This window comes from Eptatretus burgeri, chromosome 4 (genome assembly GCF_056783735.1).
Source record: "Eptatretus burgeri isolate ZD-2024b chromosome 4, Ebu_testis_v1, whole genome shotgun sequence".
Lineage (NCBI taxonomy): Eukaryota > Metazoa > Chordata > Myxini > Myxiniformes > Myxinidae > Eptatretus > Eptatretus burgeri.
Window position 1 is genome coordinate 90,681,729 of NC_140964.1, and position 27,748 is coordinate 90,709,476.

At 44.5% G+C, this 27,748-nt stretch overlaps 1 protein-coding gene and 1 pseudogene across 2 annotated transcripts in view; one reads left to right on the plus strand and one right to left on the minus strand.

The window, feature by feature from the left end:
* The window catches only part of TCTN1 (tectonic family member 1), a 78,961-nt gene that overhangs the window by 49,267 nt on the left and 1,946 nt on the right, over positions 1-27,748 (minus strand). Inside the window, exons 2-6 of one of the 2 annotated variants that reach the window (XM_085879279.1) lie at positions 20,505-20,625; positions 17,826-17,938; positions 17,533-17,666; positions 17,269-17,374; positions 10,947-11,065 (exon numbers count right to left, since the gene is read on the minus strand). In XM_085879279.1, coding sequence (XP_085735405.1) covers positions 10,947-11,065; positions 17,269-17,374; positions 17,533-17,666; positions 17,826-17,938; positions 20,505-20,625 — 593 coding nt within the window. Of the gene's footprint in view, positions 1-10,946; positions 11,066-17,268; positions 17,375-17,532; positions 17,667-17,825; positions 17,939-18,521; positions 18,623-20,504; positions 20,626-27,748 lie in introns of those variants that run through there. The other variant, XM_085879280.1, reaches the window with a different exon arrangement.
* Positions 22,157-27,685, plus strand: LOC147028654 (uncharacterized; annotated as a pseudogene).

The window sequence follows — 27,748 nt, forward strand, 5'->3', positions numbered from 1 at the left end:
ATTATTATTATTTAATTGAATTTAGAATGGGATTAAAATTAATTCAATTCAAATCAAATGGAAGACCAAATAGGTGCAGCCCTACATTGGAGTAATCAGAAGAAACCCAAACGAGCAAAGAAGTCATCAGGAGGAACCTGGGTAGGATTCACGTTTCACCTGCTACTCTTCCACCCTCAAAACCATCCAGGCACAGCCAAGTGAGCCTGATTCAAAACAAACAAAAAAATATTTAAAAACCCATATCAAAAATCAAACAATTCTGGCTGCCATACCATAAATAAAATAAAGTTTAAATTTCAATCATGTATTCCCATCAATACAAGATCATAATTGTGAAGTTTCACATCGATTGATTAAGCGGTTCCAGAGAAAACGTTATTTTTCATATTTTTCTTCAATCCAATATGGCTGCCAAACCATATGACCTATCAATTATTCCTGAACAAACTTGCCACCCATGGCTTGGGGAACATTCCTGTGAAGTTTCCCATCGATTTGTCCAGCCATTCTGGAGAAGATTTTTTATAGGTTTTAGGGTAAATTCAATATGGCTGCAAACCATGTGACCAATGACATCATATGTGTAAACCTTTTGTTCTTCATGGATAGGCAGTCATATGTGTAAAGTTTCACCTCAATCTGCTTTGCCACTTCAGAGAAGATTTTTGAAGGTTTAAAAAAAAAAAAAAACAATATGGCTGCTGAATCACGTGACCAATGATGTCATCAAATTGTTTTCTGTGGAACATTTTTTATTCCTCGATGACCTTCAAAATCTTTCATCCTGATCAGATGTAGCGTTCTACGTGTGCATTGTGCAATGATGACGTCAATACGAAGTCACCCATGACATCATCAAAAAATACTCATTCCCCTTGAGGAGTACTTGCCATGTGCCAAGTTCCAATTTTTTCCTTGGTGTGGTTTCAGAGATAGAGGTCCAAAGTTTTTCCGTTTTTCCAATATGGCTGCCACACCACGTGACCTATAACATCATAAATATCCATAATACATTCTACATGAGTGGGTGCTCCGATAGTGAAAATTTTGGTTGCATGTTCCAATGTTCCAAACAGTTGCACAGAATGTTCCAAATGGTTGCAGAGAAAGCACTAAAGTTCTGTGAGGACAAACAAACAAACAAACAAACAGACAGACAGAGAGATCAATCCAAATGCAACACCCTCTCCTTTGGCGAAAGTAAAAACTGCTAAAAAGAACTGAAAGCAAGCAAAAATGATGCAGCTTTGTTTGGTCATCTCTACATTGCCAATCAACATTGACAAGGGGATCTGGCTATATTCTTTGCCCACCCCCTCCCCCCCCCCCTGCCTCCCCCAAGTCTGTTAGATTTTGGGGAAATGAGGACAGGAAACAAGACTGAACTGCTTAAATCTCTCAATTCTGAGGAGAGTAGTTCAGCAAGAGTCAACACTGCTGATTGTATGATTATTGATGGAGGTCTTCCAGTACATAAATTTAAAGGTATATGAGGCGGGGGAAATTCCCCCCCAAAAGCCAGCGTCGCTTTAATATCCCGGCATAAAAATGTCAGGATGACAAAATATTGTGAGATGAAAGAATGATGACAGCCTGTGATATAAAAACTCATGTGAATTGCCATATATTTGACTTTTTGTAATCATCAATCATAATCCTTTTCGGATTAAAATAATAGTAAACACAATAAATATCAAATTTATTATACATCTGGTAAGTGGCAGCTTAACCTGACTCCCAAGGCTTCGCCGTCGCCTGCCCAAAAGCACTTTCAAAATGACATATTTCCATCATTGAATGTGTGTTATGCAATCACGCCTATACAGAAACACAAATGGCTTATGGTAGAGCAATCACCAACACGTTATGGTAGGGCAAAGAAGCTGTAGAGGACCCTGGAACCTCTGAAGATCTGATTGGAAGGATTCTCAAAGACTTGCAAACTGGCTGTTTATGTTGCCGGATTATATCGACAGAAGGTGGTATACCTTCTGTGGAAACCGTCTGCGGCTATAACTTCGGAACTTTTTGAGCAGGTATGTTATCACCGGCCTTCGGGGGAAGCTGTACCATGTCTTGGGATTTCTTAGCGATGGTTCATTGAAGGGGTTTCAGATGCTTGTTTACCAGCTGTTCCTATCGCCTTAGAGCTATTATTGGTTAACCATTATGAAATTGCCCTTGGTTCTATTTTTTAGTTTGCTTAAAAGTGTTTAAATGACGAAAGAAGGAATCATTCCATGAAATGGCTGTCTTATTATGGCTGGCCTCCGTTGGGGAAAGGGGTTTCCTGAAAACTCGCATGCAGCACCTTGCATAAAGGGCTTTTCGAAATGACGTCATTGCGAAAGGGTTGTGTTGGGTTGTGTTATGACTGGAGTACATCTGCATGCTAGTGAAGTATACATTCGGGTGACATAGCCATCATTCGGGCAAATCTGTAGGCACCCCCCCAAAAAACATTGGCTCGTACATCCATGCATATATTGCCTGGGACAGCTGCAATATTCTCAGAGTATGCAGATGCCACACTCATCCGTCATCTTCAAAGTTAATTGAAATCAGTGAACCGGCTCGATGTACTTTGGAACAGATACTTTGAATCAAGCATCAAGGCATCCACAAGAAACCGCAGGGGAAAGGGAGTTCGAGTGAAAGTTAGTCCACAAACAAAAATGCACAAAAAGTGGAATGACTTCCTCATGGATTCAAATAACAAGAAAGAACTGGTCTCACTACTTTTTTATGCGGGTCAGCGACGCAAACAGAGTGTGATAAAGATGTACGTATATCACGGCTCATGACAATGTCACCCACAAAGGTTCCAAGCAATAATGAGGGATTCCCCACACAACGAAGTGCATGTGTGCCTCAAAGCACAAATCCAACATGCTCTCCAGAATGGCAGCACACATCAAGGTGCACACATCTGATATTGATGTCCTTGTTTTACTCAAAGGGCATTTCCATGATCTGCAGGTATCAAACCCAGATACAGAAAACTCGAGGGGGAGCACTCGGTAGAGTGCAAAACCTCCGCCGCCAATACTGCTAGGTCACTCAAGTGAACCTGATATCCTATTCATTCAATTTGACATCAACAGTGCTCACAGAGTTATAGTTTGCAACTTTCCCTTTTACTTTTAACTTTTACATACTTAATTCATTCGTCATAACTAGATTCCTTGAGACAGAAATTGATTTTACGTGGGTATATCCACCTGAAGTTCCAAAATCAGCCGCAATTATAATTTCGGCATGTTTTTTTGTTGGAAATCACTTGTAACATGTAGGAATGCAAAAAAAATCGAAACTTTGTTGAAAAAAAATTAGCAATTTTTTTTCTCCAACAATTTTTTTTTTGGGGGGGGGGGTTGGAAATCACTTAAAACGTGTAGAAATGCAAAAAAAAAAAATTTCAATTTTTTTTTTCAAATTGGCCGCCATAGCGGCCATATTGGATTTTGGACCAAGTCCAAAATCTAATGGCATGATCCTTGGACCATACCTAATCCCCCCACCAAGTTTCGTCGAAATCCGTCGAGGAGTTTTTCCGTAATACTGTTCACAAACAAACAAACAAACAAACAAAACAAGCAGTCATAGACTGGTACTTACGAAATCGTAAACTTGACCTCTGACCTTGTCTAATAAAAGCTATCTCTAGAGAAGGTAGCGACGCAAACCAGAAGTTTCTACGATGATTCTGTACAAAACCATCAAAAAATCGAATGTTTTGGATGTTTGACCTCACTGTGACCTTCACCTTTGACCGATTGTGACCAAAATCTAATCAGTGCTAGCCACCACCCTCCTGAATCACGTGGTGTAATTTGACATTGGTAGCTTCTTCCGTTCTCGAGTTATCATTTTTTGGATGTTTGACCTCACTGTGATCTTGACCTTTGACCGATTTTGACCAAAATCTAATCAGCACGAGCCATCACCCTCCTGAATCACGTGGTGTAATCTGACATTGGTAGCTTCTTCCGTTCTCGAGTTATCTGTACCAAACCATCAAAAATCGAATATTTGACCTCACTGTGACCTTGACCTTTGACCGATTTTGACCAAAATCTAATCAGCACAAGCCATCACCCTTCTGAATCACGTGGTGTAATTTGACATTGGTAGCTTCTTCCGTTCGAGTTATCGTGCCTACAAACAAACAAACAAACAAACAAACAAACAGAAAAGGAAGGCATCAATATACTTACGAAATCTTTAGATTTCGGAAGTAAAAAAACCAATGTCACCCCCAGGGTGACCAGTATCTTGCCAAAATGTGAACACGAGTGACTTATTTATTCGATTAAAGTTACTCAAAAAATAAGGGTTTCGTCGACCTTGATGCTTGAACTTTTTGTGACCTTGACCTTCATATTTTCGTACGGTTAATGGTATCTCTCCAGGACCGTTGTACATGAAATATCAAGAGATTTTTATGAGAACTGAGGAAATAAAATTTTCATGAAAAATCCGTTTTTTCGTCATGACGTCATCAAATGACGTCATCGCGTCAAACTTTTGACAGATCTGGAAAGCACTTATCAAGCGCTTTCATATGGGATATTACTCGATATGGTATCTAAGATTTCAAAATTTGACCTTGGGGTCAAAAACTTTCGACCTCCAGCGCTAACCATGAAGGTCAAGGCCGATCGCCACCAAAAATTAATCAGCTGAGCGCCAGACCATGAACTATATTCCCATGAAGTTTGAAGACGATCCGATCAAAATTACTCAAAAAATAAGGGTTTCGTCGACTCCCCTGATTTGCAACAAAGTGACCTTGACCTTTGACCTTCACCTTGAAAATTTTATGCGCTGAAAGGGACCTCTATAGGACTCTGATATGCAAAGTTACAAAAATTTCCAATGATAACTGTGCTCTGCAGAGTGATTGATACGTGATTACAAACAAAAAAACAAAAAAAAAATAAAAATAACAATAAAAAAAAACATAAAAGCGGACTAACATATCTTGCAAAAACTTCGTCTTGGCAAGATAACAAACAAAGGGGTGAAAACTGTAACCTCCGATCTTCGATGGCGGAGGTTAATGAAAGGGCAACTGGATGCTTCAAATGTGGTTGTGCAAAAGCTGACCTTCCATGCACACAGTTGTGTGATTGTCAATGTGAGAAGTAGCAAATAGTGGAAAGAACATTCAAGTCATTTACAAGACTTTTATGGATCCACATTTAGCACCATTGCATACCGTTGTGGTAATCACCAATAATTATGGAGATTTATACAATAGCAATGTCACTTTAGATCCTTTGTTATCTTGCCAAAACGAAGTTTTTGCAAGATATGTTAGTCAGCTTGTATGTTTTTTTTTTTTGTCTGTAATCACGTATCGATCACTGCAGAGCACAGTTATCATTGGAAATTTTTGTAACTTCGCATATCAGAGTCCTATAGAGGTCCCTTTCAGCGCATAAAATTTTCAAGGTCAAAAGTCAAGGTCACTTTGTCGCAAACAAAACCCTTATTTTTTGAGTAATTTTGATCGGATCGTCTTCAAACTTCATGGGAATATAGTTCATGGTCTGGCGCTCAGCTGATTAATTGTTGGTGATGATCGGCCTTGACCTTCATGGTTAGCGCTGGAGGTCGAAAGTTTTTGACCCCAAGGTCAAATTTTGAAATCTTAGATACCATATCGTGTAATACCTCAAATTGAACACCTCGATGAGTGCTTTCTCAATATGTCAAGCTTGAGACATTATGACGTCATTTGGTGACGTTATGAGGCAAACGCATATTTTTCATGGTTACTCTGTAGAACGATTCTCATCGGAATCTCTCGTAGGCAGATATTCCTCACGGAGTCGCTCCTGGTGGATAGCAGCTCTGTTCACCTCGGTGTGACCTTAAATAAGTCACACGTGGTCACCTTTTGGCATTGTTTTTTTTTATTGATTAATACTCTTAAAAGTAATAAAGTATATCCTCCAACAACAAAGACCAACATGCACAGAACCTGTAAGTGAATTTAGCTTCACATTTATTGCGTCAGTGTTTTAAGAAACAATTTAACTGTTCCATGTTATAACGTATGTCAAAATCTGATGGGCAATTTGGAAATGTTGCATCATTTAGGAAATCAGGTTTTTCTTTTTTGGATCCATGAATAAAGTCAAAGTAAATATATTTAAGTACAAACTCTGAAAGTTTGGTGTTTTTGTCAAGCATGTAACAAAACCACCGATTTATGTCATGAAGGAAGCTGACTCATGGCTTCATACACTCCTCTTCTTCTTCTTCATCTTCTTCTTCTTCTTCTTTCGGCTGCTCCCGTTTGGGGTCGCCACAGCGGATCATCCGTATGATCCGCATAGTGATTTGGCACATGTTTTACGCCGGATGCCCTTCCTGACGCAACCCTGGTCGCCTCTTACGACACAGGGATATCATGGCTTCATACACATGGGGGTAAAAGGCTAAGATCGTCAGCTCAGTTGCACTTCCCAAAACAGGGAGGTTTAACAATCCTCACTTAATGTTGTTATGAATTTCGCCCGCCCGGCGTGCGATCGGCCACGTAACTCGAATCGCGACGCGTCGCCCACCGGAACGGACAATTCAGTCGTGACCCTCCTGGAACTACCGCCAGAAGCCAGTCACGGGTGGGGGTTTAACCTCACCACAACCCAGTCCACATTCTATCCGCGCGAAATAGGGTGAATCGCCAAAAGTCGATAAACCGAAGTACTCGCACGGGTAACCTACCGAGGAGGGGTTATACCACGCCACAGTTCGACTCCAGACACGAAATGCTTAAGCGGCTCGTTCCGTGCTACAGGGATTACCGATCGGAGTTATCATCGATCTTGACGGTTCAGATTAGTTACCGGGTGTTCTAAACCCGGGATCAATCCCTTACATGATGCAAGATGGAGATTCAACAAAGGAAAGGACGAAGCGAAACGGGAAACAGTTCAACAAGCAAGCACTTTATCACACACACACACACACGCACACGCACACATTCACAGCCATACAAAAATGCACATATAACAGTTAAAACAATAAAATCAACGCAGAGCTACAACCGAATAAAAGGCAATTATTTACAGCACAGTCACTTATACAGGTTTTACTTTGCAAGACTGGCGCCACAAACACACATACAAAAGCCCGAAAAGAAAAGAAAAGAAGTGACTTCCCTCATGGACCGTCGAGTCCTCCTCTCCTACTACCGTCAGCGCGGTCGTGCCTGGTTCCGGCCTCCCACGCGGCCGGCGAACCCTCTCCGGCACCCCTCGTCCGGACGCGCAGGTCCACCACAGGCCGCACTGCGGCACCTCCCGTCCGCGTCTCCACCAACAGGCCACGCCGGGCCACGAGCGCGGGAACGAGAGAGGAGGAAGGGAGCGCTTTGGAAAGCGAGACCCAAGGAGAGAGACCGAGCCTTTTTGGAGAGAGAGCGAGAGAGATCGAGCCTTTTTGGAGAGAGAGCTGGTGCCTTTTTCAGAGAGAGCTACAGCCAACATGAGCCACGATCAGAGAGGCTGAGCCTCGCGTCCGTTTGCCTTTTGTAAGGCGGGGCTCCGCCCTTCGCCGTGCGGGGCTCCGCCCCGTTCGCGGCTCCACCTCCCTTCGAGGTGTTTCCAGAAGGCTCTCGAAGGGGGGCGTGCCCCCACTCTCCGACCTCCTCATTCCGGGCCTCCACCAATGGGGAGGAAGCTGCCCTGCCCCCCCCCTTCCCGTGCCAGCCTTGGCACCGCAGAGGGGTGTGCAAACCCGCGCACTAGCGCAGGTTTCTTTTTTGTCGTTGGTTGGTTTGAGGTTGTTGGATCCAAAATAACGATAGAGAAAGAAAAATGGCTAACTCAAAGCGTCGCAGCCCGGATGAATCACACATACTCCCCCTAAACAACGGGTGTGGACTAACTACACATGAACTTAGCGTCATAACTGATCTAAGGACCCTTTATGGTGTATTGCGAATTTGCACAGCCGTAACAATATAATTGATAATCTGATGCAACATAACAATCTATTTTCCTATTAATAGGCAGATGGCAGACTTTTGGGGCATGGGGTGGGGTAGGGAGGTGGGAGGCTTTGTTATTATCATGTCAAAAAAATTGAACTTTATTATTATCCACATCAAAATCAACAACACTGTCTACAATGCCATGTAACAAAAAATAAAAATGATTGGATTATAGGAACCAGAAAATAGCATAAAATGCTGATCGGGTTTGGTACCTTAACAGTTAAACATTTGAATTTTTGTTAAAAATAAATGATTATAATGTACACACTACAAATATATTGTATTATATTTAAATATTGAACAAATAGCTGTTATATAAAATACTTATTTAAGTACATGGTATGATACAAGTTAATCTTGATTAATCGATTCGATATAGTGGCATACAGTTCATCTCTCATTTGGTTCTCTATGAGAGCTTTACGAAAGCAGTGTCACAGTTTTCTTTCTCTTATCTAACGGTAACTGATTTCAAAAATTTGTACCTGTGTATGATATAGAAAATTTCCCAAGAGATGTGACATTTTGTGACATACAGTTTTTCACTTTCTTTTTGTCTTGTACGATATTTGTCTTGTGTTTAAGAATAATATTGAACAATTGAGTGTGGAAGTTTGTTATTTTCAAATCGTACAAAAAACTAAAAAAGACAGTCTTTGCAATTGAAAAACATTCAACAAATTAAATTCTTTAAACAAAGGTTTAGACCATGACATAATTGTACTCGATGTAATCGTGCACAAAGCCATCTTCTGAGTTAACATGACGCACTTCAAATTAGTTTCATAGGTACTTCCCCACACTTTTATTCCATATGTCCATATGTGGCTGTACAAATGCCTTATAAATTAAAATAAAAATATTGTTACGGAAATGGCCCTTTGTATGCTACTAAATATAGGATTAGCCCAGATCCCCCATTAAATGCATGTTTAGCCAGGTTGTTCAGTTATTGGACGTTACATGTGTGTCGGGAGGTGTCACAGGCTGTTATTTGTTTGTGCAGTGGTGGTGGATCGAGAGCTTCTTCTTCTTCTTCCTTCCTCTCTCTGGACAATAGTCCATGCCCATCGCTGAGAGGGGGAGTGGCCAAAAAGAGGAAGAGAAACTAAGGGGACGAGTTTGTCGGTTTCGTAAAGGGGCGCGCCCCAAAAAGAAAAAGTGGTAAGAAACTGAGAGAACGGAGTTGAGCAGTCGGGCTTCGAGGAGAGCATGCGCCGGGAAGGCAAGAGAGAAACGACGGGTGTCGAGGCGCGATCTGCTGGATGAGCAGTAGGGCTTCGAGGCGAGCCTGCGCCAGGAAGGCAAGAAAGAAACGACAGGTGTCGAGGCGCGATCTGCTGGTTGAGCAGTCGGGCTTCGAAGCGAGCGAACAAAGAAAAGCCAGTGGTGATTCTGCCGGGAGAGAAAACCGAACCTGAGGTTTCGGCAGCAATCTGCTTCGAGAGGACCTGGCTGCTGTGCGAGTCTGGAGTCGGCTTCAAGAGGAGGTGATCGACAGGTTCAACCTGCGTCTAACGACGGAGCCTCTGACTGTCCCTAATCACCTCGCAGCTCGACGACGTCTTGGAATCCCATGGACCCAGCCTGCCGGAGCTCGGCGCCTCGATTAGGCCTTGTCTGGTGAACAGGCCAGGCCTGGGCTTGTATGATGGACCTTGTGAGAAACAAGCTAAAACCCATCGTCAATCTGACGGTCTTGTGCCGTCGACCTTACGCAGGGTCAGAGCGCACGGAGGCCGCGTGCGGTGCGACAAAGGAAGACGAGCGCCATTTTGCCACACGGCGTGCTTGAGCTTGGGGCGCGAATCCGTGGACATCGGCTTGTTACGAGCGACATTCGTGCTTTTGACACTTTCCTCTCATCCATAAAACATCACCAAGTACTCTGTCTTGCATGCATGCTGTCTATGTCTTGTCTGCATGTCGTTTAAGGCTTATCTCGGTAGGGACCCCTTCGAAATCCGTAATCCGTAGTTCCCAAGTTAAGAACGGGTTAGAGATTGATAAAAACATTGTCGTGAATATTTTGCTTGTGTTGTGTTCCCCGATGTTCCCCAATAAATCTGGCTGATTCATATGAAGTTGCCGTTTTGAATTAATGCGTGTCGCGTCGAGGAACAATCCGCTCGATTGGTATGTAAAACCAAAATGGTTACAGACTGGCCGAAAACGCTCGGCATCTGACAAAACCAGTCTGTAACCGGGGTCTATTTCCCCAACTGGTAAGGTCCAGGGGTACATTGGTATCGCGATTGAAGACGCGTGACCCGAGGCCTGTGCCAAGCCAGCCGGCATTATAAACCCCGGAGACGGTGGTTGTGAGGGTGGCACCGAATCTGTAACATTTGGCTATCAAGAGTCGGGTGCGAAACCCCCCACCCCCAGATCCGCAACAATATATTTTCAGACAAAGTTTTACAATCTATATAAAATACCAACTTTTTGCAGGAACATTTATTAACCTTCTCAACATGATTTCCCCAAGTGAAATGCTTATCTATAATCAAACCAACAAATGGTGCATCATCAACCTCACTTATTGTGGTTTCTGCAACCGTCAGGCCCCCCCTGTACTGTGATGGTTTGCCATCATCCTCCAACAAGCATATAAATTTGTTTTAGATAAATTAATTGCAAGTTTATTTACATGACACCAACTTGTAACCATTTCCATATGTGGACTTACTTCTCTAATATCCACTGTAGTTTTGCCCTTTGGAAAAGAATGAAATGGATTGGAAATATTGTTTGTTTCAGAATCCTTTTTCATTTGTAAAGGAATGACAGAGAATATTATGACAATAACTATGTGCATGATACAAAGTGGGGATAATCTCACTACCCCACTGCCATACTGTTTGTTTGTTGGAAGCACAAGTTATATTCCATGGAGTCGAGGCTGTGAAACAATGCACATTGTAAAACTCACCCTGACAATGCGAAACACTTGTGTGTAGATATCAAATCTGAGTGCGGATGTGATTTCACATTCAACCTCCAAATTCTTGAGTTGTCTCTCGCATACCGTCTCCTTGTTTACCAGGAACGCTTGGAGCATGAGATGAGAGTATCAAAATGTCAAACATTCATTTCTAAAGCAGCATTTTCTTTATTTGAACATCATGACATTGAGCATCCATCGATCTTTTGAAACAGATTTATGAATGCCTTAATCATCATCAATGTAGCATAATCTTTACACATAGTATGTGGTGCTGAAACTTTCTCAGCAAGTGATATCGTTCTTCATGGCAGGATTTGTAATTTGGCCAGGTTGCCAGCGATAACTCAACTATTCTTTGCGAATGATTCCGTGGGATCTTCAACGTCCACCAAGGACCTCAATGCTGGTAGACGGGTCCTCAGGCTTAATGCATTTCTAATGGCTCGTGCAACAAATTGATACCTTGCCCTGCATGGGATACACCAGGATGACAATTTATACCTGGGTTGAGATTCAAACCCAGAAATAACTCAGAAGTGAGTATGCATACCTCGAAGCTACTTTTCCTGTCAGCCCATGAATGCTTAAAGCAAGTAGTAATAATTATACTGACTAGAAACACCTGCTCACGATAGGAGTGGCAAGAGGGAAAGGGGGGTGGGGGCAACTTTAAGTTGGAGGTGGCCATCCCAACTAAAGAAAACGTTCCCATGCACAACCTGGAGTACAATCACAAAGTTTCAACGAATTCCCCCCAGATATATGATGACTATAGTTTTCAGCTACATGATGAAGCAGGAGTGTCTGTTGGTCCGTCCCCGAACTACTCCCTCAGTTTTGGTGCTAGCCCCGCCAAACCTTCTGTGGAACCTTTTAGAGTCCCAGCCAGTGTCCTAAGGTGGGTGGGAGGTTTCACAAATTCCTCAATAAAATTATGATTTTGAGTTTTGATCCGCACAAAACTGCTGCTTATCCGGATGTCATGTGAGAATGGTGTTTCTCTTCATTTACCTCATAAGTGCTTGTAACATTATATTTTGATATATTAATGGTATTGTATTAATTTGTGATTGGAATGATGCTCTTTATAATGAAGATATAGAGAGATTGAGTTTAAAGGAGAATCAGGAAATGATGTGAGGATTTTCACCAGTGACATTCACGGATTCAGCATTTTCAGTTTTGCCATTGACATATTGTTACGGATTTGGAAGCCATTTTCACACAAACAGACAGCAGCCCCCACAGTTCAGTTATTTCGATAAGTTTGTGTTTATAGTTAGGGTCCCGTCCCCTATGTCTAATGGGAATTACATGTGTGCGCTGCGAAGTTTCTTTATAGTTAGTTTTTTTACGTCAATCCTCCACCTCTCCGCACCATTGACTCCATTGCTCACGTGTTTTTGGCTGAAGGCGTGGGCGGAGCCTCCATCGCCTCAGATCGAGGCTCCGCTCCGAGGAAGGGCATGGAGTTTTTCCTCCAGCCAATGGGCGAAGGGCGAGCAGGGCCGAGGTCAATGGGAGGCCAGAGTGCCAGGAACTACGAGAGCCTCTTCGGGGGGCGGGCCTCCGAGACGCCCCGACACACCCCCCAAGATGCCTCGTCCAATCAGTAGACTCATCTCCTGAGGGCGAACTCCCCCTCAGCCAGATGAAGTGTTCGCCCCATCAAAAGGGAAGAGTGTGAGTGATCGTGGCCATTTTTTTGCTCTAGGAAGAGCGTGAGAGTACAGGAGTGATCGTGGCGATTGCTTTTCGTCTGTGATCGTGGTTCAAGCGATCTTGGTCGTGGTTCAAGCGGTCTTGGTCTTGGTGGTCGCAGAGTCTGGAGTCTCGGTTGCTCGACATCCAAGCTCCTTCGGACCACGGGTCCCACACGTGCAGTCGCGGGCCTAACCGCACGAGGTGGCCAGGTACCGACAAGACCCTGGTCCCCAGCTCGCCTTTCCTTCCTGGGATGAGGGACCGAATAAAGACCTGACGGGGTCCATTTCTTTTGTGTGCGTGTGTGTGGCGCCAGTCTGTTAGGTAGAATTGTATAAGTGTTTTCTTTTCATTGTACATCGCATTTTATTTGTGTTTAAGTCTGCTCTGTGTCTCCCTCCCTTGTAAATAAACCCTCTTGTTAAATGTCCCAGTTCGTTGCCTATCGTTTCTACCATTGACCCAGCACGGTGCGTATTAGGAATTAGGGAGGCCGTGTGCCCCAAGTTGTCGTTTGGACCGACGGACTTTGGTAATTCCGCTCGGTTACACTGGACCGAGGTCGCTAGAGTGACCCGGTTCGACAGAGTCCGTCGAGGGTGACTTCCCCGGTAATTTGATGACGTGGGTACTTTGGTATATTGAAATTTGGCTGTTAACCCTACCCCACGCCGTCAGAGAATTGGCGAGCACAGTCCTTAAGTGACCCGTGACTTTCGGAATTGTCCGAGAGTCACGACCTAAATTCTGGGTGATTGGTGGGAGACGGCTCTACTGCTCCACCTGGCAGCCGTTCCTCGCCACCGACCCACAACAATATTACCCACTTCACTTCTGTTGGGGGTCAGCTGCAGTAAGTTTTTATTATTATTATTATTTTTTTTTGCCCAAGCTCTTCACAAACGAGCTGTCCATGCCTGACGTTTGAATGAAGGTGCAACAGGAATGTGGAATTTATTGGTTCATAGTTTGGCAATCGCTGTTTCCATATTGTCCGTTTGAATTTTGGTTCCCTCTCATGCGTTGCACGGGTACCTTGCCAGTCATACTATAATACAGAAAATTGGCATATTTTTGAATGATTTGTACACCTTCCGGGAGTTTGGATATTTTTTTCGATAACATCCAGTTTGCAAGTTCTTCTGACATAAAAGATATCAAGGAAATTGAAACAGAAGGCTCTGATGTGTGTAATGCTGGCCTACCTTTATGGCCTGGAGACGGTAGCAGTGACAGAGAGAGACAAAAACAGAAGCTGCAGGTTTTTGGGAACAACTGGGTCAGGAGGATTAGAGTAGTGAAGAGCATGGATAGGAAGAGGAGGGGGATGGATGAACTGAGGGAGGAGATTGATGTTTAGATGAGCTTGACGGGGATATTGGTGAAATGCCGGCTGAGATTCACTGGACACTTCGTATGGATGGGGGAAGAGAATGACAAAGAGAACGGATAGATTGAGGGAGCAAGGTAGGAGGAAAAGAGGGAGACCACGGTTGAGATGGGAGGATTGTGTGAGGAAGGATATCAATAAGGTAGGGGTGGTTGGAAAGTGGAGGGAGTTTATTTTGCATCAAAGTGTACCATTGGTTACAGTGAAAATGACCCTCCCAATCTCACAGCTCGCTCCAACATTCATTTAGACATAACATTCTGGCCTCATGACAGATGGTCCTGCAGAAGCTAGACATAAATAAGGCATCTGGACCTGACGGAATTGAAATAGAGTTCTCGAAGAGTGTGCATCAGTCCTTGCCATACCTTTTGCCAAACTGTTTCATTTCTGCTTTAGCTGTGGCCACTTCCCTTTCTCCTGGAAAATAGTGCAGAAGAAGAACACTTACTCTCTTCCAGACAATTATAGGCCCATTAGTCTCCTAAGCTGCATCAGCAAGGTTATGGAGAGAGTCTTCAACACCACACTGAGGAAACATCTCATTGGAAATGACCTCATCAGCGACAGTTTGGTTTCCGTCCTGGTCACTCAGCCTCCGATTTACTCACATATCTGTCATGAGTGGATGTCTTGTCTCAACAGACGTCAGAAGGGTACAATTGTAGCACGGCATCAAAGCTGCTTTTGATAGAATATGGCACAAGGGTTTGCTGGTCAAGCTGGTTGCTAATGGAATTGGAGGGCAGCTATTACAGTAGTTGTCCACCTACATGATGGGCAGACAAATTCAGGTAGTGGTTAATGGCCAAACATCCAAACCAACTCCAATTAATGCATCAGTACCTTAATGATCAATTATTGGGCCCATCTTGTTTCTAGTCTACATTAACGATCTGTGCGACAACCTGAAATACCTTACCTGTCTCGACACTGATGATGGTATGATCAACTGCCTGCTGGATGAAGTGAATGCCACCAGTTCTCTGAGAGAAGACCTACAGAAGATCTACGAGTGAGGACAGAAATGGAATCTCCTGTTTGCTACTGAGAAATGCAAGGTTATGTCTCTTGGTAGACGACCACCAAGTGAGCATCCTCCAGAATTCTTCATGGGTGGCAAGTCTTTGCAGCATGTACACCAGCTTGACTTACTTGGAGTCAGGTTCTCCCGGCGCTTGGGTTTCCAGTCTCATGTGAACTCCATCACCGTTAGAGTTGGACAAAGAGTGAGTGCCTTTCACAGTATTGATCCATACTTGGATCCGTTTGGCCGAGCCCAAGTGTACAAAAGTCCATGTCTAGAGCACAATAGAATATGCTCCCCTCGTATGGATGTCTGCAAGTGCCATGTATCTTAAAAAGCTGGATGATGTGCAACATCGTGCTGTACGTATCATCAATGCTCCTCCACAGGAATTGAATACCGATCCCCTACCACACAGGAGAACTGTACCAGGTCTGCGTCTGATGTACAGACTACACACAGAAGAAGTTCTAGCACTTCTGAAGACCATGCTACCTCCATCATGGTTTCCATCAAGGTTTACCAGAGCAAGTGCTTCCTTTGGAAGCTATGCTGTGCAGTGTTACTGGCAAGATGGAGAATGGTCACTGGTCACTTGTTCAGTATGACCACTCCTATATGCCTGCAATAATACCAGTGTGGAACAGTTTACCAGATGCCACTGGAGGTCACCCAACAACATCCGAGATCAAGGCTTTCTGCTCCAGAGCGCACAAATATCTTAACCCTCTGGAGCCCCAGGGGTGTTTTTTTTGTTCACCCAGAACATTCCGTGGGCTCTCGAGGGTTAAAATCTAATCCAGTATACTTATGATAATGTTGTTTTGTATGTGCGATTCTATCACCCTGTTTTTAGCCGCGTTGCGAACGCTGGCTCGAAGAGAGCTCTGCATTGTTCTTCTTCTTGTTCTTCTTCTTCTGGTGAAGACAAAACCTTTCTGGGGGTGAGAATAGGGAGTGAAGCAGACAGGGAGGTGACATGGAGGTACCTGATGCCCTGGAGGCACCTGATGCTCTGGAGGCACTTGATGCCCTGGAAGCTGGCATAGCAAGGAGATTGACTGGTGGAATGACGTGGCTCTTGGACACATTTGTCCTTGTTCTTTAGCGATTAATTATTATTCTCTCACTTATATTTTTGATACTCTGTGCTTTCATGGTACAAGTGGGCACTGTTTTGTTTTTTGCAATGCTTATCTGTTAAAAAAAAAAAAAAACTTGGCTGAGGACAGAGGGAGGTGGAGGAGTACTGTGGTCAAGGCAGGGCAGAAACTTGGTGCCATCAGACCTTACCCCATATAAAGGGAAGAGGATGAGAACAACAAAATCTGTCCCCAGTGCAGGATTGCATGAGCAGATATGATTCATGATTATTCACACTTCTTTTGACAATTCCCCACTTTAACATAAAAGTAAAAAAGCTAAATTGGAGGTGGCCATCCCGACTCGGTAGAATATAACCATGCACAACTCAAGTACAAGCATCACTTTTCAACTTATTTCATCCAGCAGTTTAGGAGTACATAAAATACAGAGCACAGATGTAAACTGGCCAAGTAGTTTTCAATTCTATAAGGTTTTCATACAGAGGTACTATCATGATACTGTGAACAGTTGGTACCATAATACACACTCCCATTGGGAGCGTCACTACACAATACACATTTACATCGAGTTTGCATCACCCCTCTCCCACTTCCCCCCTCCCCCTTCTCCCCCCACCACCTCCCAAACTCCCATGACAATTATTTCTTTTTAATGAATGAAACCTCCTCAGGTACATCCCAAGTACAACAACTAAATTTTCGTTCATTCCATCCAGTGGTTTTGGAGATCATAAAAGTGAAGCACACACACACACACACACACACACACACACACACACACACACACACACACACACACACACACACACACACACACACACACACACACACACACACACACACACACACACACACACCTGCTTTTGCAAAACTACAGAAAATTTGAATCAACCCATGATTGTGATGTTACTTTCATCATTCTTCATTCAAAGATTAAAACATCCTCCTTTTATAATCATTTTCATGGAGTCATGTAAAAACATAAGTACAGTAGACCTAAAAAAAGTCATTCTGAGAAAATATCCTAAAAGTTGTTCATAAGCAGAGCAATGTGCTGAAATAATAGTGCAGATATCGAACCTGCGGGGCTTTCATCAATACAGTTAGAGCTGGAACCGAAGCCCACAGGAAGTGCAAAGTACCCAAGGACTTCTGCTTGATGAAGGATCAGCACTGGGTCACCAAACTGCATTAGAATCAATATTGGGGTGGGGGGGGGGAAGATAAACGATAACCAAGAGAGATTAAGCAGTAAGCAGAAAGACTAAAATGTGAGATAAATTTGGAAAATATTAAATGCTGGAGTCAACCAAGCTACTATGCCCCCCCCCACTACAAAATGACCTTGTAGAAGGTTGGTGATGGCGATGCAGCCAAAGGAGCAAAGAAAGAAGAATGAGCAAACTGGGAAACAAGGACATCAAAGTGATTGATATCCGAGATCTCCTGAGGCTTCACAAAGAAGTTTTTCTCATGAACTGCAACAACCAAACAAAGGAGGTTGCTGTTATATGTACATTGACAAAAGGCAATTCATCGTAATGTGCCTAATTGTGATAATAAAAATAAGATGTGCAAGGTGGTTGTTAGCTCGGAAATGCGAGCGAGCACAGGGAGTAAAAAAAAGTTTCCCTTACAATCATAAAGTGAAATGCAGCAGAGTTGAGGCGTCCCTTCTCTCACCCGGACATTGTAGGGTGAATTGTGTTTAAACAAGACTGCTGCATCAATACACAGTTCCTTTGGAATGCTGGAATCAGACATGTTGACAACCACAGTATCAACAATGGCCATAGCAACAGCAATAGTATCTAAAGAAAAAAAACAATTTTTTTTTACAAATTCATCAGAATGAGAAAGGAGAAGAAGGGAATATATTTTTATTTGGCGGTATTCAAAATATAGGCATATTGTGGAAGAGCAAAGTGGTGGATGACAGAAGGGTAACGTACCAACTTTGACATAGCAGGGAATAAGTGAACATGAGAAAACGTGTTGAACAAAGAGGAGAAAGAGAAAAAGAGAAAGGATTGAGGGTGAAGTGCAGGATTGGATGGAACTAGAAGATTAAGTGAGAGAACTGTCATCCTCAAGAATTGGAATGAAGAGCGTGATTGTACTGATCACCCTGAAGAAGTGGTTCCGCAGGGAGGAGAAAAAAGGAACAAACTAGTGAAAGTGAGCAGTAAGAATAGACTTTCGAAGCTGAATGAGGTTAACAGAAGAACTGTATGCATATCCGAGAGGGTTGAAAAGGGTGGAGGGTTGAAAGAGTAAGGAGGGCAAGACCAGAAGAGCCAGAATACATATTAAAAAATATGGAGTCCACCAACCTGTCTTTGATGAGAAAGCAAATAACCTCCAAGTTATTTGTGAAAGTGGCCTTCATCAGAGACAATTCAAAAGATTCCCCTTAAGGCACTGCTCTTCCCTACCCCACTCACTCTGCTCTTTTCCTCTCCTGTAAAAGCAATAATAATAAAGGTTACCTGGGTCTCCAATGATTAGAATGATTTCCTGGGTCTGAAAGTCTATTACTGGGCTGTGTATCTCCAAAACAGAAAACTAGTCTATAAGAGGACTCGTCATTGAGTGCTTTTATGTTGCGGCTCCACTGCTCCGATCGGGTGTTTAGGGTCTGACCACACGATCTCCATAGTCCAGCCACACCTCCATTGGATGTGAAGCATTGAAAGCTTTTCTGATCACATTATCTTAGGAACAGCCACTTGGCCCCAAGAGTGAAACAGTAGTTGGTGAGACAGTATATTAGAATAATTTTAGAGTAGTTTGTTAATAATGGCAGTAATGGGAGTGAATGTGATAAAAGTGGCAGAATAACTTTTGTTCTTTCAAGAAATACAGTCCATGCTGTAAAGCAATTGTCTGTAAAATTAAGGCTGAATATAAACTCATTTACCATGGTGCCCCCAGAATCTGAACGCCCCATTGTTTGAACAAATTGGAATCTGAACAATTTTTTCGAGAAAATTTTGCCCTAAAAACCGAACACATTTTTGAAAACCGAGCAAAACATGGCGTTCATGTTTGTTAACGTGCGTCTCCCCCGCCTGTTCGACCCGCATCTTCGCGCTTTGTTCATTCAGTTCGTTGGTAGAAGTATTCGTGAAAGCATCTCTCGTGTGTCGATTGCTACTTTACCTCATGTTTTCACCTTGATTTGTGCATTTTTTTTTTCAATTATCACCCTTGTGCATTCACCATGGCACCCAAGAAGAGCAGTGAAGCAAATAGGAATAAGAGGAAGTCCGTGAGAACGACAATTGAGTTGAAGAAAACTTATCGCTAAGCATGAGAGCGGTACGCGTGTGTCTGATCTCGCTGCCATGTTCGAGCTGCCGAAATCGACCGTTTGTACGATTCTGAAAAATAAAGAAGCCATAAAAGTGCGAAAACCCATCGTGAAGCGAACTCATTCAATGAACCCTCTGACTAACTCAACGTTTTTTTCGCGAACATGGTAGTGACGTCATGCTGCGTCACCCAATCGCTTCACCTCTTGATTCTCTCCCGTGGAACCGGGCGGTGAAAACGGCACGTTTGTGTCTCCACAGAGTATACTGGGATATAAAACACCATTTGGTGCTTCATGGTTAATTACATACCTCCACCAGGCTGAACAGTTTACGTTTTGGATTCCAATGGCCACTGATAGGCCAGAGCTGCATACGGACCTGATGGAAGAAGCGACAACGCTCCTGCTCATCTCCCAGGCTTGGAAAAAGATTCATGACCCAGAAAAGGTCATTTACTCATCTTATTTTACCTTAAACATGGGTAATTTCAGTTGAAAGTGGGTTTTCTTGGGGTCCAGGAACGGATTAATTCACTTTCCATTATTTCTTATTGGGAAAATAATTTTGGAATCCGAACATTTTGGAATCCGAACAGCCTCTTGGAACGAATTAAATTCGGATTCTGGGGGCACCACTGTACTTGCAGAATCTGAATTCAGCTGTCCTGCTTGAACCTTTGGCTTCCCTGTTCTGTGACGTTTCTCACATGAAGTTAAGCCTGGAGGTGTCGATGGCAAGCATGTTGGATATGAAACTTTTGCAATGGCATGTCAAGGGATGTAAGCCGAGGTTATGAGGATGTGGTGGGATATGATAGCATTAAAGACGAAAACAGTGGTACTTGAGGTTTTTCTAGTATAAGAATAGGAAAAAATAGATTAAGGAGAGTAATATGTGGGCAGTCAGTGGAAGGAACAAGTTGTGCATGGGGAGGAGTTGAAGTATCATTTAAATGGAGGACTGAATAAAGGTATGAGGAGGAAAAGCATGTGTTCTCACTGTGTATTGTTTGTAGAGCAGCTGGAAAACACCAAGATATCCCCACTGGAGCAGTCTGGGTCACAACAACAATGGATGTCACACAAGTTTGTGTGGAGATCACAGGTGCAAGGGCCACTGCCTACAATGGGTGTGGACACTCAAAATTAGTCTACTTTTCATCATCTTCATCATCTCCATACCACACTCTATACAGAGCATCTAATCTATACAGGGCAGTTTGGTTGTGCCGGGTGGTTTGGGGTTGAGGAGTTGATTATGCCGAGGAGTTTGGTTATGTCGGGTGGTTTTGATATGCAGAGAGGCTGGGGAGTGTGGAGGTGGTGGGGGAGGAGGGGGGGTTGATTGTGACAGGTGGTTTGGTTGTGCCTTCGCAGCAAACATTCAGAGTAGGAATTTGTGCTTTGTTCAGATCAGGTCAGGTATGGGAGTATGCGCCTGGACAGCATGTTGCCACATCCACTTTCCGCCAGTACTCAAAGGGTATGCGTCTGGCCATCCCACAGGCAGATGCCTGGCCCATCCCAATCCCAATCCCCTTGAGATACCAATCAACCTGCTGCAGCGATGAGGCACGTGGTCAGCCTGTTGGCCTCCTCTACTCAAGAGGCTCCCTTGCTGAGAGAATCTGGTGAGCAGGATCAGTGTCAGGAAAACGAGCCACATGTCCATGCTGACGCTCACAGACTATACAGGAAAAAATCTCATCTGAGTCTCTCTCAGCAAATGTTCATTGGACACAAAGTCTGACCAGCGATAGCCAAGGATTCTCCGAAGAGTCCCGGTACCAAAGGAATTAAGTTTTTTGTCTCAGATCCTATCAACTTCTGGCTCACAGCCAGCAAAGATATGAAGATAGTGCAGGCATTTTAGCAGAAATATTTGGTCAACCTCACACATATTGCAACAAAAGCAAACTCAACAGATTTTGGTTCCTGAATATGTCTTCAGTGACAGAAAAAAGTCCTAAGGGTTCCTCCAGGGGGAAAGTCCTGAAATCATGGAAATCCAATATGGCCGCCACCCGGCTTCGGTGAAAATTGTAAAGATCGATATTTTAAGATGTAAATATATGTTTTTCTGCATTCTAATTGTTTCTAGTTATGGTCAGTATATTGATATACAAGAATAATTATAAAAAAAGTGAAATGTATTGAGGGTAAAATAAAAAAATTATAGCTTTTTTGTCCAAAAATGTCTTTTTTTCCTGAAAAAAATATTTTGACTTGAGAAAGTTTGTTCATATAAGAACATATATATCCCCAGGCATACATACTATATATATATATATATATATATATATATATATATATATATATATATATATATATATATATATATATATATATATATATATATATATTTCCAGATACAGGGACATTAGTACTATCCTCTGGTGAAAGAATTAACACACAATATTAATTTTTATTGAATTTATTTCCATTTGCCTACCCCCACCCCCTTAATTTGAAATATGTGCACTTTGTGCGTATTCGGTCCAAACAAAGGATAAACGCTTGGCTATAGCTAATACATTAATAGGATTAAGACAAATTCTGATTTTAAATACCATAGCTATGTTTATTTGTTAATATAACATAGTCAGTTCAAACTTTGAAACAATTATACTAATTCTGGATTTTTATTTTCAGGCATGGAGGGACCTGAACGGTGTGCCTTCTACAAACAGGATGGAGGAGGCCCATCAGCTTCAACTCTAACAGAAAAGGGGTGTTCAGCCATCAACCAGGCCAGCAGCGCAAGGAAAGACAGCATTCACACTGTACCTGGGGAAAGGGTGCACAAAGACTGCCGGCGTATATACTGCAACCCACATCAGATAGCCAAGGATACCAGGAAAGAAGAGTCAAAGGCCAGTACAAGCAGTGATAGACATGTACTTAGGTCATCTGAGGAGGGGTTTTCTTTCAACACTGATTGCCTTTTCTGTGGTAGACCAGCTAAGTTTGGAAGGAAGCGGAAGACGCAGGATGTGCTTCAAGTAAAGACAATTGAATTGAAGGACACGCTCCTGGCAATATGCCGCGAACGAGCCGATGTTTGGTCAGATGCTGTGAAGGCACGGATTCTGCATGTGCATGACTTGCACGCAGCAGATGCAGTTTACCACCAGACATGCAGTGTTAACTTTCGCACAAATAAACAGATACCAATAGCTCAGATGACGGACACCAAGATGAAGAATCCAAGAGGACAAAGCTTGGACGGCCTCGAGGCGATGAGAAGACAGCAGCATTCTTGCAAGTGGCAAGATATCTTGAGGAAAATGATGATGAGCAGATCACCATCAATGATCTCATTGACCTCATGACACAGAAACTGGCAGGCACTAACCACAAAGCATACAGCTACACCCACATGAAGGCGAGGCTGTGGGAACACTTTGGTGACAGGATAATCCAAACTGCGATAAACGGCAAGCTGAACGTGGTCACCTTCAGGACAACAGCCAGGGCAGTGCTTCAGGAATATTACAACAACCAGCAGCAGGAAAAAGACACTACTGAAGAGAAAAATCAAGCTTGTACAGGCCACTGCCAAACTCATCAAAGAAGACATTAAAACCATTGAAACATCCCATGAAGTCTACCCATGTGGTGATGACCTGCAATTGCAAGAGGCTGGCATTAAATACTTACCAGATACTCTGCTGGTACTGCTTGAAGGACTGTTTGTGGGAAAGAAAGATGGTGTTAAAGTGGCTTCAATTGGGCAAGCCATAGTGCAGGCAACTAGACCCAGAGTCTTACTGGCACCACTGCAGGTTGGGTTGGGTGTGCAGCTATAGCACCACTTCGCATCACGATTTCTCATTGACTCCCTTCATCATCACGGGTTCTGCTGTTCATATGAAGAGGTGCATCAGTTTGAACGAAATGCTGCTCAGTGACATGGAACAGACATCCCTAACCTGACAACAGAGTTTGTGCAGTATGCAGCTGACAATGTGGACCATAACATTCTCACACTGGATGGCCATGGCACATTCCATGGCATGGGGATGATTGCCGCAGTTACCCCTGGAACCAGATCAGGTCGGCTAATACCCAGGGCTAAGGTGATGTCTCGTGATGTCACAATGGTTGGAAGGGTGCAGATACGGTACCACAAGGAAGAAAGTCACGGGATGACAGCAGTGACGTACCAGAAACTTGTCAACCTAAAAGCCCAGAACTGCTCTGAAAATCTTGATGTTCTGTGGAAGACATCCATCTTGTTTGGGTCCCCCAGACCTTCATGGTGAGGAATGATGCAATTCATACACAAGGGTGACCACCCCGGCAAGGCGGCTATCATGTTTCTGCCCATGATAGACATGAACTCGAGTGACAGCACATGCATATACTCGACCCTGATGTTTGTCAGTGAACATGCACGACGCCACAGTGTCACTCCAGTAATCACCTTTGATCAGCCCCTCTGGTGGAAGGCCCTCATGATCATCAACTCGGAGCCTATGGGAAGTGATCTGAAAGGTATTGTCCTACGCTTGGGCGGCTTCCACGCAGAGAGGAGTTTCTTCGGATGTATTGGACACCTGAAGGTGTCATCCGGGCTTCAAGAACTGATGGAGTTAATATATGCCCCCAATGCAGCAATTCATATGTTTAGTGGCAAGGCCATTGCCCGCGCAGTTCGTGCACACCTAATTGTTGATGCAGCCCTCAATGCCTTGCTGTTGACAAATGTGCTCAATGTGCCTCTACCATGCCTACCTGAAACATCAGACGGCAATGGGAATGAAGATCCGGACTTAGCCGAAGCAGCTGCCAGGCCGCTACATGACTAGCATACAGATCTAAGCAATAATCCAGACTTCAACGAAGCTTGTACCCTCTATGAGAAGCTGATGGCTGGGACACTGTCTGTGGAAGAAGTATGCAAGTCTGACGTCTTGAAACGAATCAAAGACCACCTTCAGAAGCATGCCGAGTCTGCAAAGATATCTTCGAGAACTTCAGCTCTCTGGGTTCAGTATGTGGACATGCTAGACATTCTACGCAAATACATCCGGGCAGAGCGCACTGGGAACTGGGCACTACATCTACAGGCCATCCAGGAAATGCTGCCTTACCTGGTAGCCTCGGGCCACAACCTGGATGCCAAATCTGCGATGGTGTATCTGTTGCCAAATATTGTATTCCATAGACTTGATCTCATCTTGTGTCTTCAACGTTTCTGTTTTTTTTTGTCCAGGAGCCAAAATCAGTATCAGGTAAAAAAAAAAATTTCGGGACGAAATATTGACTTTTTGGACAAAAAGCTATAATTTTTTATTTTACCCTCAATACATTTCACTTTTTTATAATTATTCTTGTATATCAATATACTGACCATAACTAGAAACAATTAGAATGCAGAAAAACATATATTTACATGTTAAAATATCAATCTTTACAATTTTCTCATTTTCCCCGAAGCCGCGTGGCGGCCATATTGGATTCCCATGATTTCAGGACTTTCCCCCCGGAGGAACCCTTCGGACTTCTTTTCTGTCACTGAGGACATATCCAGGAATCAAAATCTGTTGAGTTTGCTTTTGTTGCAATTTGTGTGAGGTCATCCAACATTTTTCCTGTACTAATATCACTGCCAAGGGATGTGAATCTCTCCGTGACCTCAACATCCTCACCACAAACAGGTACAGACAAAATTGCAGCAACCAAGGTGTCATTGAAAGCTTGTATCCTAGTTTTGTCCCAGGAAACCTGTGATCCCAGTGGCTCAGACTCCTCATTCAGTGCCTTGGAGGGCCCCCATCAGGATATCCAGTCTCCACAAAGATGACTGCATCATCTGAAATCAAGGGAAGAGAGCTTGACATTCCCAAATGATGCTTCGTAGCAAGATCTCTGTGACATCCTCCCCAGAATCCAGTCCATACAAGCACTGAAAAGTGTGGGGCCAGTACAATCCCTTGACAAAGCACAGTAACAACTGGAACAAAGTCAGAACTCGAACCACCACACCTCACAGCACTTGGTACCAGAGCAGAGCAGAGTTCAGACATCAGATTGATCAGTTTTGGTGGCACCCCACAAAGACCGAGAATCCTCCAGATGCCATCCCGATTCACTGAATCGAACGCTTTATAGAGATCAACAATTCAACATAGGCTGCAAGTAGCCCCTGTTGGAACCCACGCCTGCGTTCAGTGAGGACCCGAAGAACAAGGATACGGTCAATCGACCTCTTTGGTGTAAAGCCTGACTGTTCTGTACGCTGGTGCTCAAGCATATGGCGGCGAACCTAATGAAGAATTATCCGAGCCAAGACCTTGTCCAGTAGTGAGAGCAGCGTCACCCCTCGGTAGTTGTTGCAGTCCTGGTGATCACCCTACCCTTTCTAGAGAGAGACAACAAGACCCCTCTTCCAGTCAGTTGGGATGATGCCTGTATTCCAAACCGAGCACAAACTGCATGCAACGACATGAGTACAGCACTTCCACCAGCCTTGAGAAGTTCAGCATGGATGCCACAAATCCCAGGAGCTTTACCCCATTTCAGCTGGTTAACCGCAGTCCATCTTTCCACAAACAAAGGCAGTTCATAGTCGATTCAAAGGTCAGCAATAGGGATTGTAACATCGGTGAGTTTGGCAGTGAGTGCACACACGTCCTGGCTCGGCTGTGCTGGCAGCGAGTGCACACACGTCCTGGCTCGGCTGTGCTGGCAGCGAGTGCACACACGTCCTGGCTCGGATGTGCTGGCAGCGAGTGCACACACGTCCTGGCTCGGATGTGCTGGCAGCGAGTGCACACACGTCCTGGCTCGGATGTGCTGGCAGCGAGTGCACACACGTCCTGGCTCGGCTGTGCTGGCAGCGAGTGCACACACATCCTGGCTCGGCTGTGCTGGCAGCGAGTGCACACACGTCCTGGCTCGGCTGTGCTGGCAGCGAGTGCACACACGTCCTGGCTCGGCTGTGCTGACAGCAAGTGCACACACGTCCTGGCTCGGCTGTGCTGGCAGCGAGTGCACACACGTCCTGGCTCGGCTGTGCTGGCAGCGAGTGCACACACGTCCTGGCTCGGCTGTGCTGACAGCAAGTGCACACACGTCCTGGCTCGGCTGTGCTGACAGCGAGTGCACACACGTCCTGGCTCGGATGTGCTGGCAGCGAGTGCACACACGTCCTGGCTCGGATGTGCTGGCAGCGAGTGCACACACGTCCTGGCTCGGCTGTGCTGGCAGCGAGTGCACACACGTCCTGGCTCGGCTGTGCTGGCAGCGAGTGCACACACGTCCTGGCTCGGCTGTGCTGGCAGCGAGTGCACACACGTCCTGGCTCGGCTGTGCTGGCAGCGAGTGCACACACGTCCTGGCTCGGCTGTGCTGGCAGCGAGTGCACACACGTCCTGGCTCTGCTGTGCTGGCAGTGAGTGCACACACATCCTGGCTCGGCTGTGCTGGCAGTGAGTGCACACACGTCCAGGCTCGGCTGTGCTGGCAGTGAGTGCACACACGTCTAGGCTCGGCTGTGCTGGCAGTGAGTGCACACACGTCTAGGCTCGGCTGTGCTGGCAGTGAGTGGACGCACGTCTAGGCTCGGCTGTGCTGGCAGTGAGTGGACTCACGTCTAGGCTCGGCTGTGCTGGCAGTGAGTGGACACACGTCTAGGCTCGGCTGTGCTGGCAGTGAGTGCACACACGTCTCGGCTCGGCTGTGCTGGCAGTGTGTGCACACACGTCTAGGCTCAGCTGTGCTGGCAGTGAGTGGACACACGTCTAGGCTCGGCTGTGCTGGCAGTGAGTGGACACACGTTTAGGCTCGGCTGTGCTGGCAGTGAGTGCACACAAGTCTCGGCTGTGCTCGGCTTTTCCTGTGCACAAAATACCCAACAACAGGAATGTCACAGGTTTGAGTCTCGTTTCGACCACATGTGCACGCAGTGATGATCATACCTTTGGATGTTTGTGTATTAAAAGGTAACTAGAACTGCCACTTTATAACTGCTGGCAGTGATGACCGGGTACCCAGACGTGTCGGCCTTTGATACAACATGGGACTTTCTGCAGATGACAGTCGCAAAGTTTTGCATTGAAAGGATAAGCGGTGCCAGAGAAAACATTATTTAATAGTGATACAAACACAGGCCTGCTTCGAGACGGCACGGAACAGATGAGTTACGAACCGGGCAGCACAAAGCATTCAATTTCGTTATTACTGGCGAACAGATTCAAATAATTAAATAATTCTGGCTCCCAAACCGCGTGACCGATC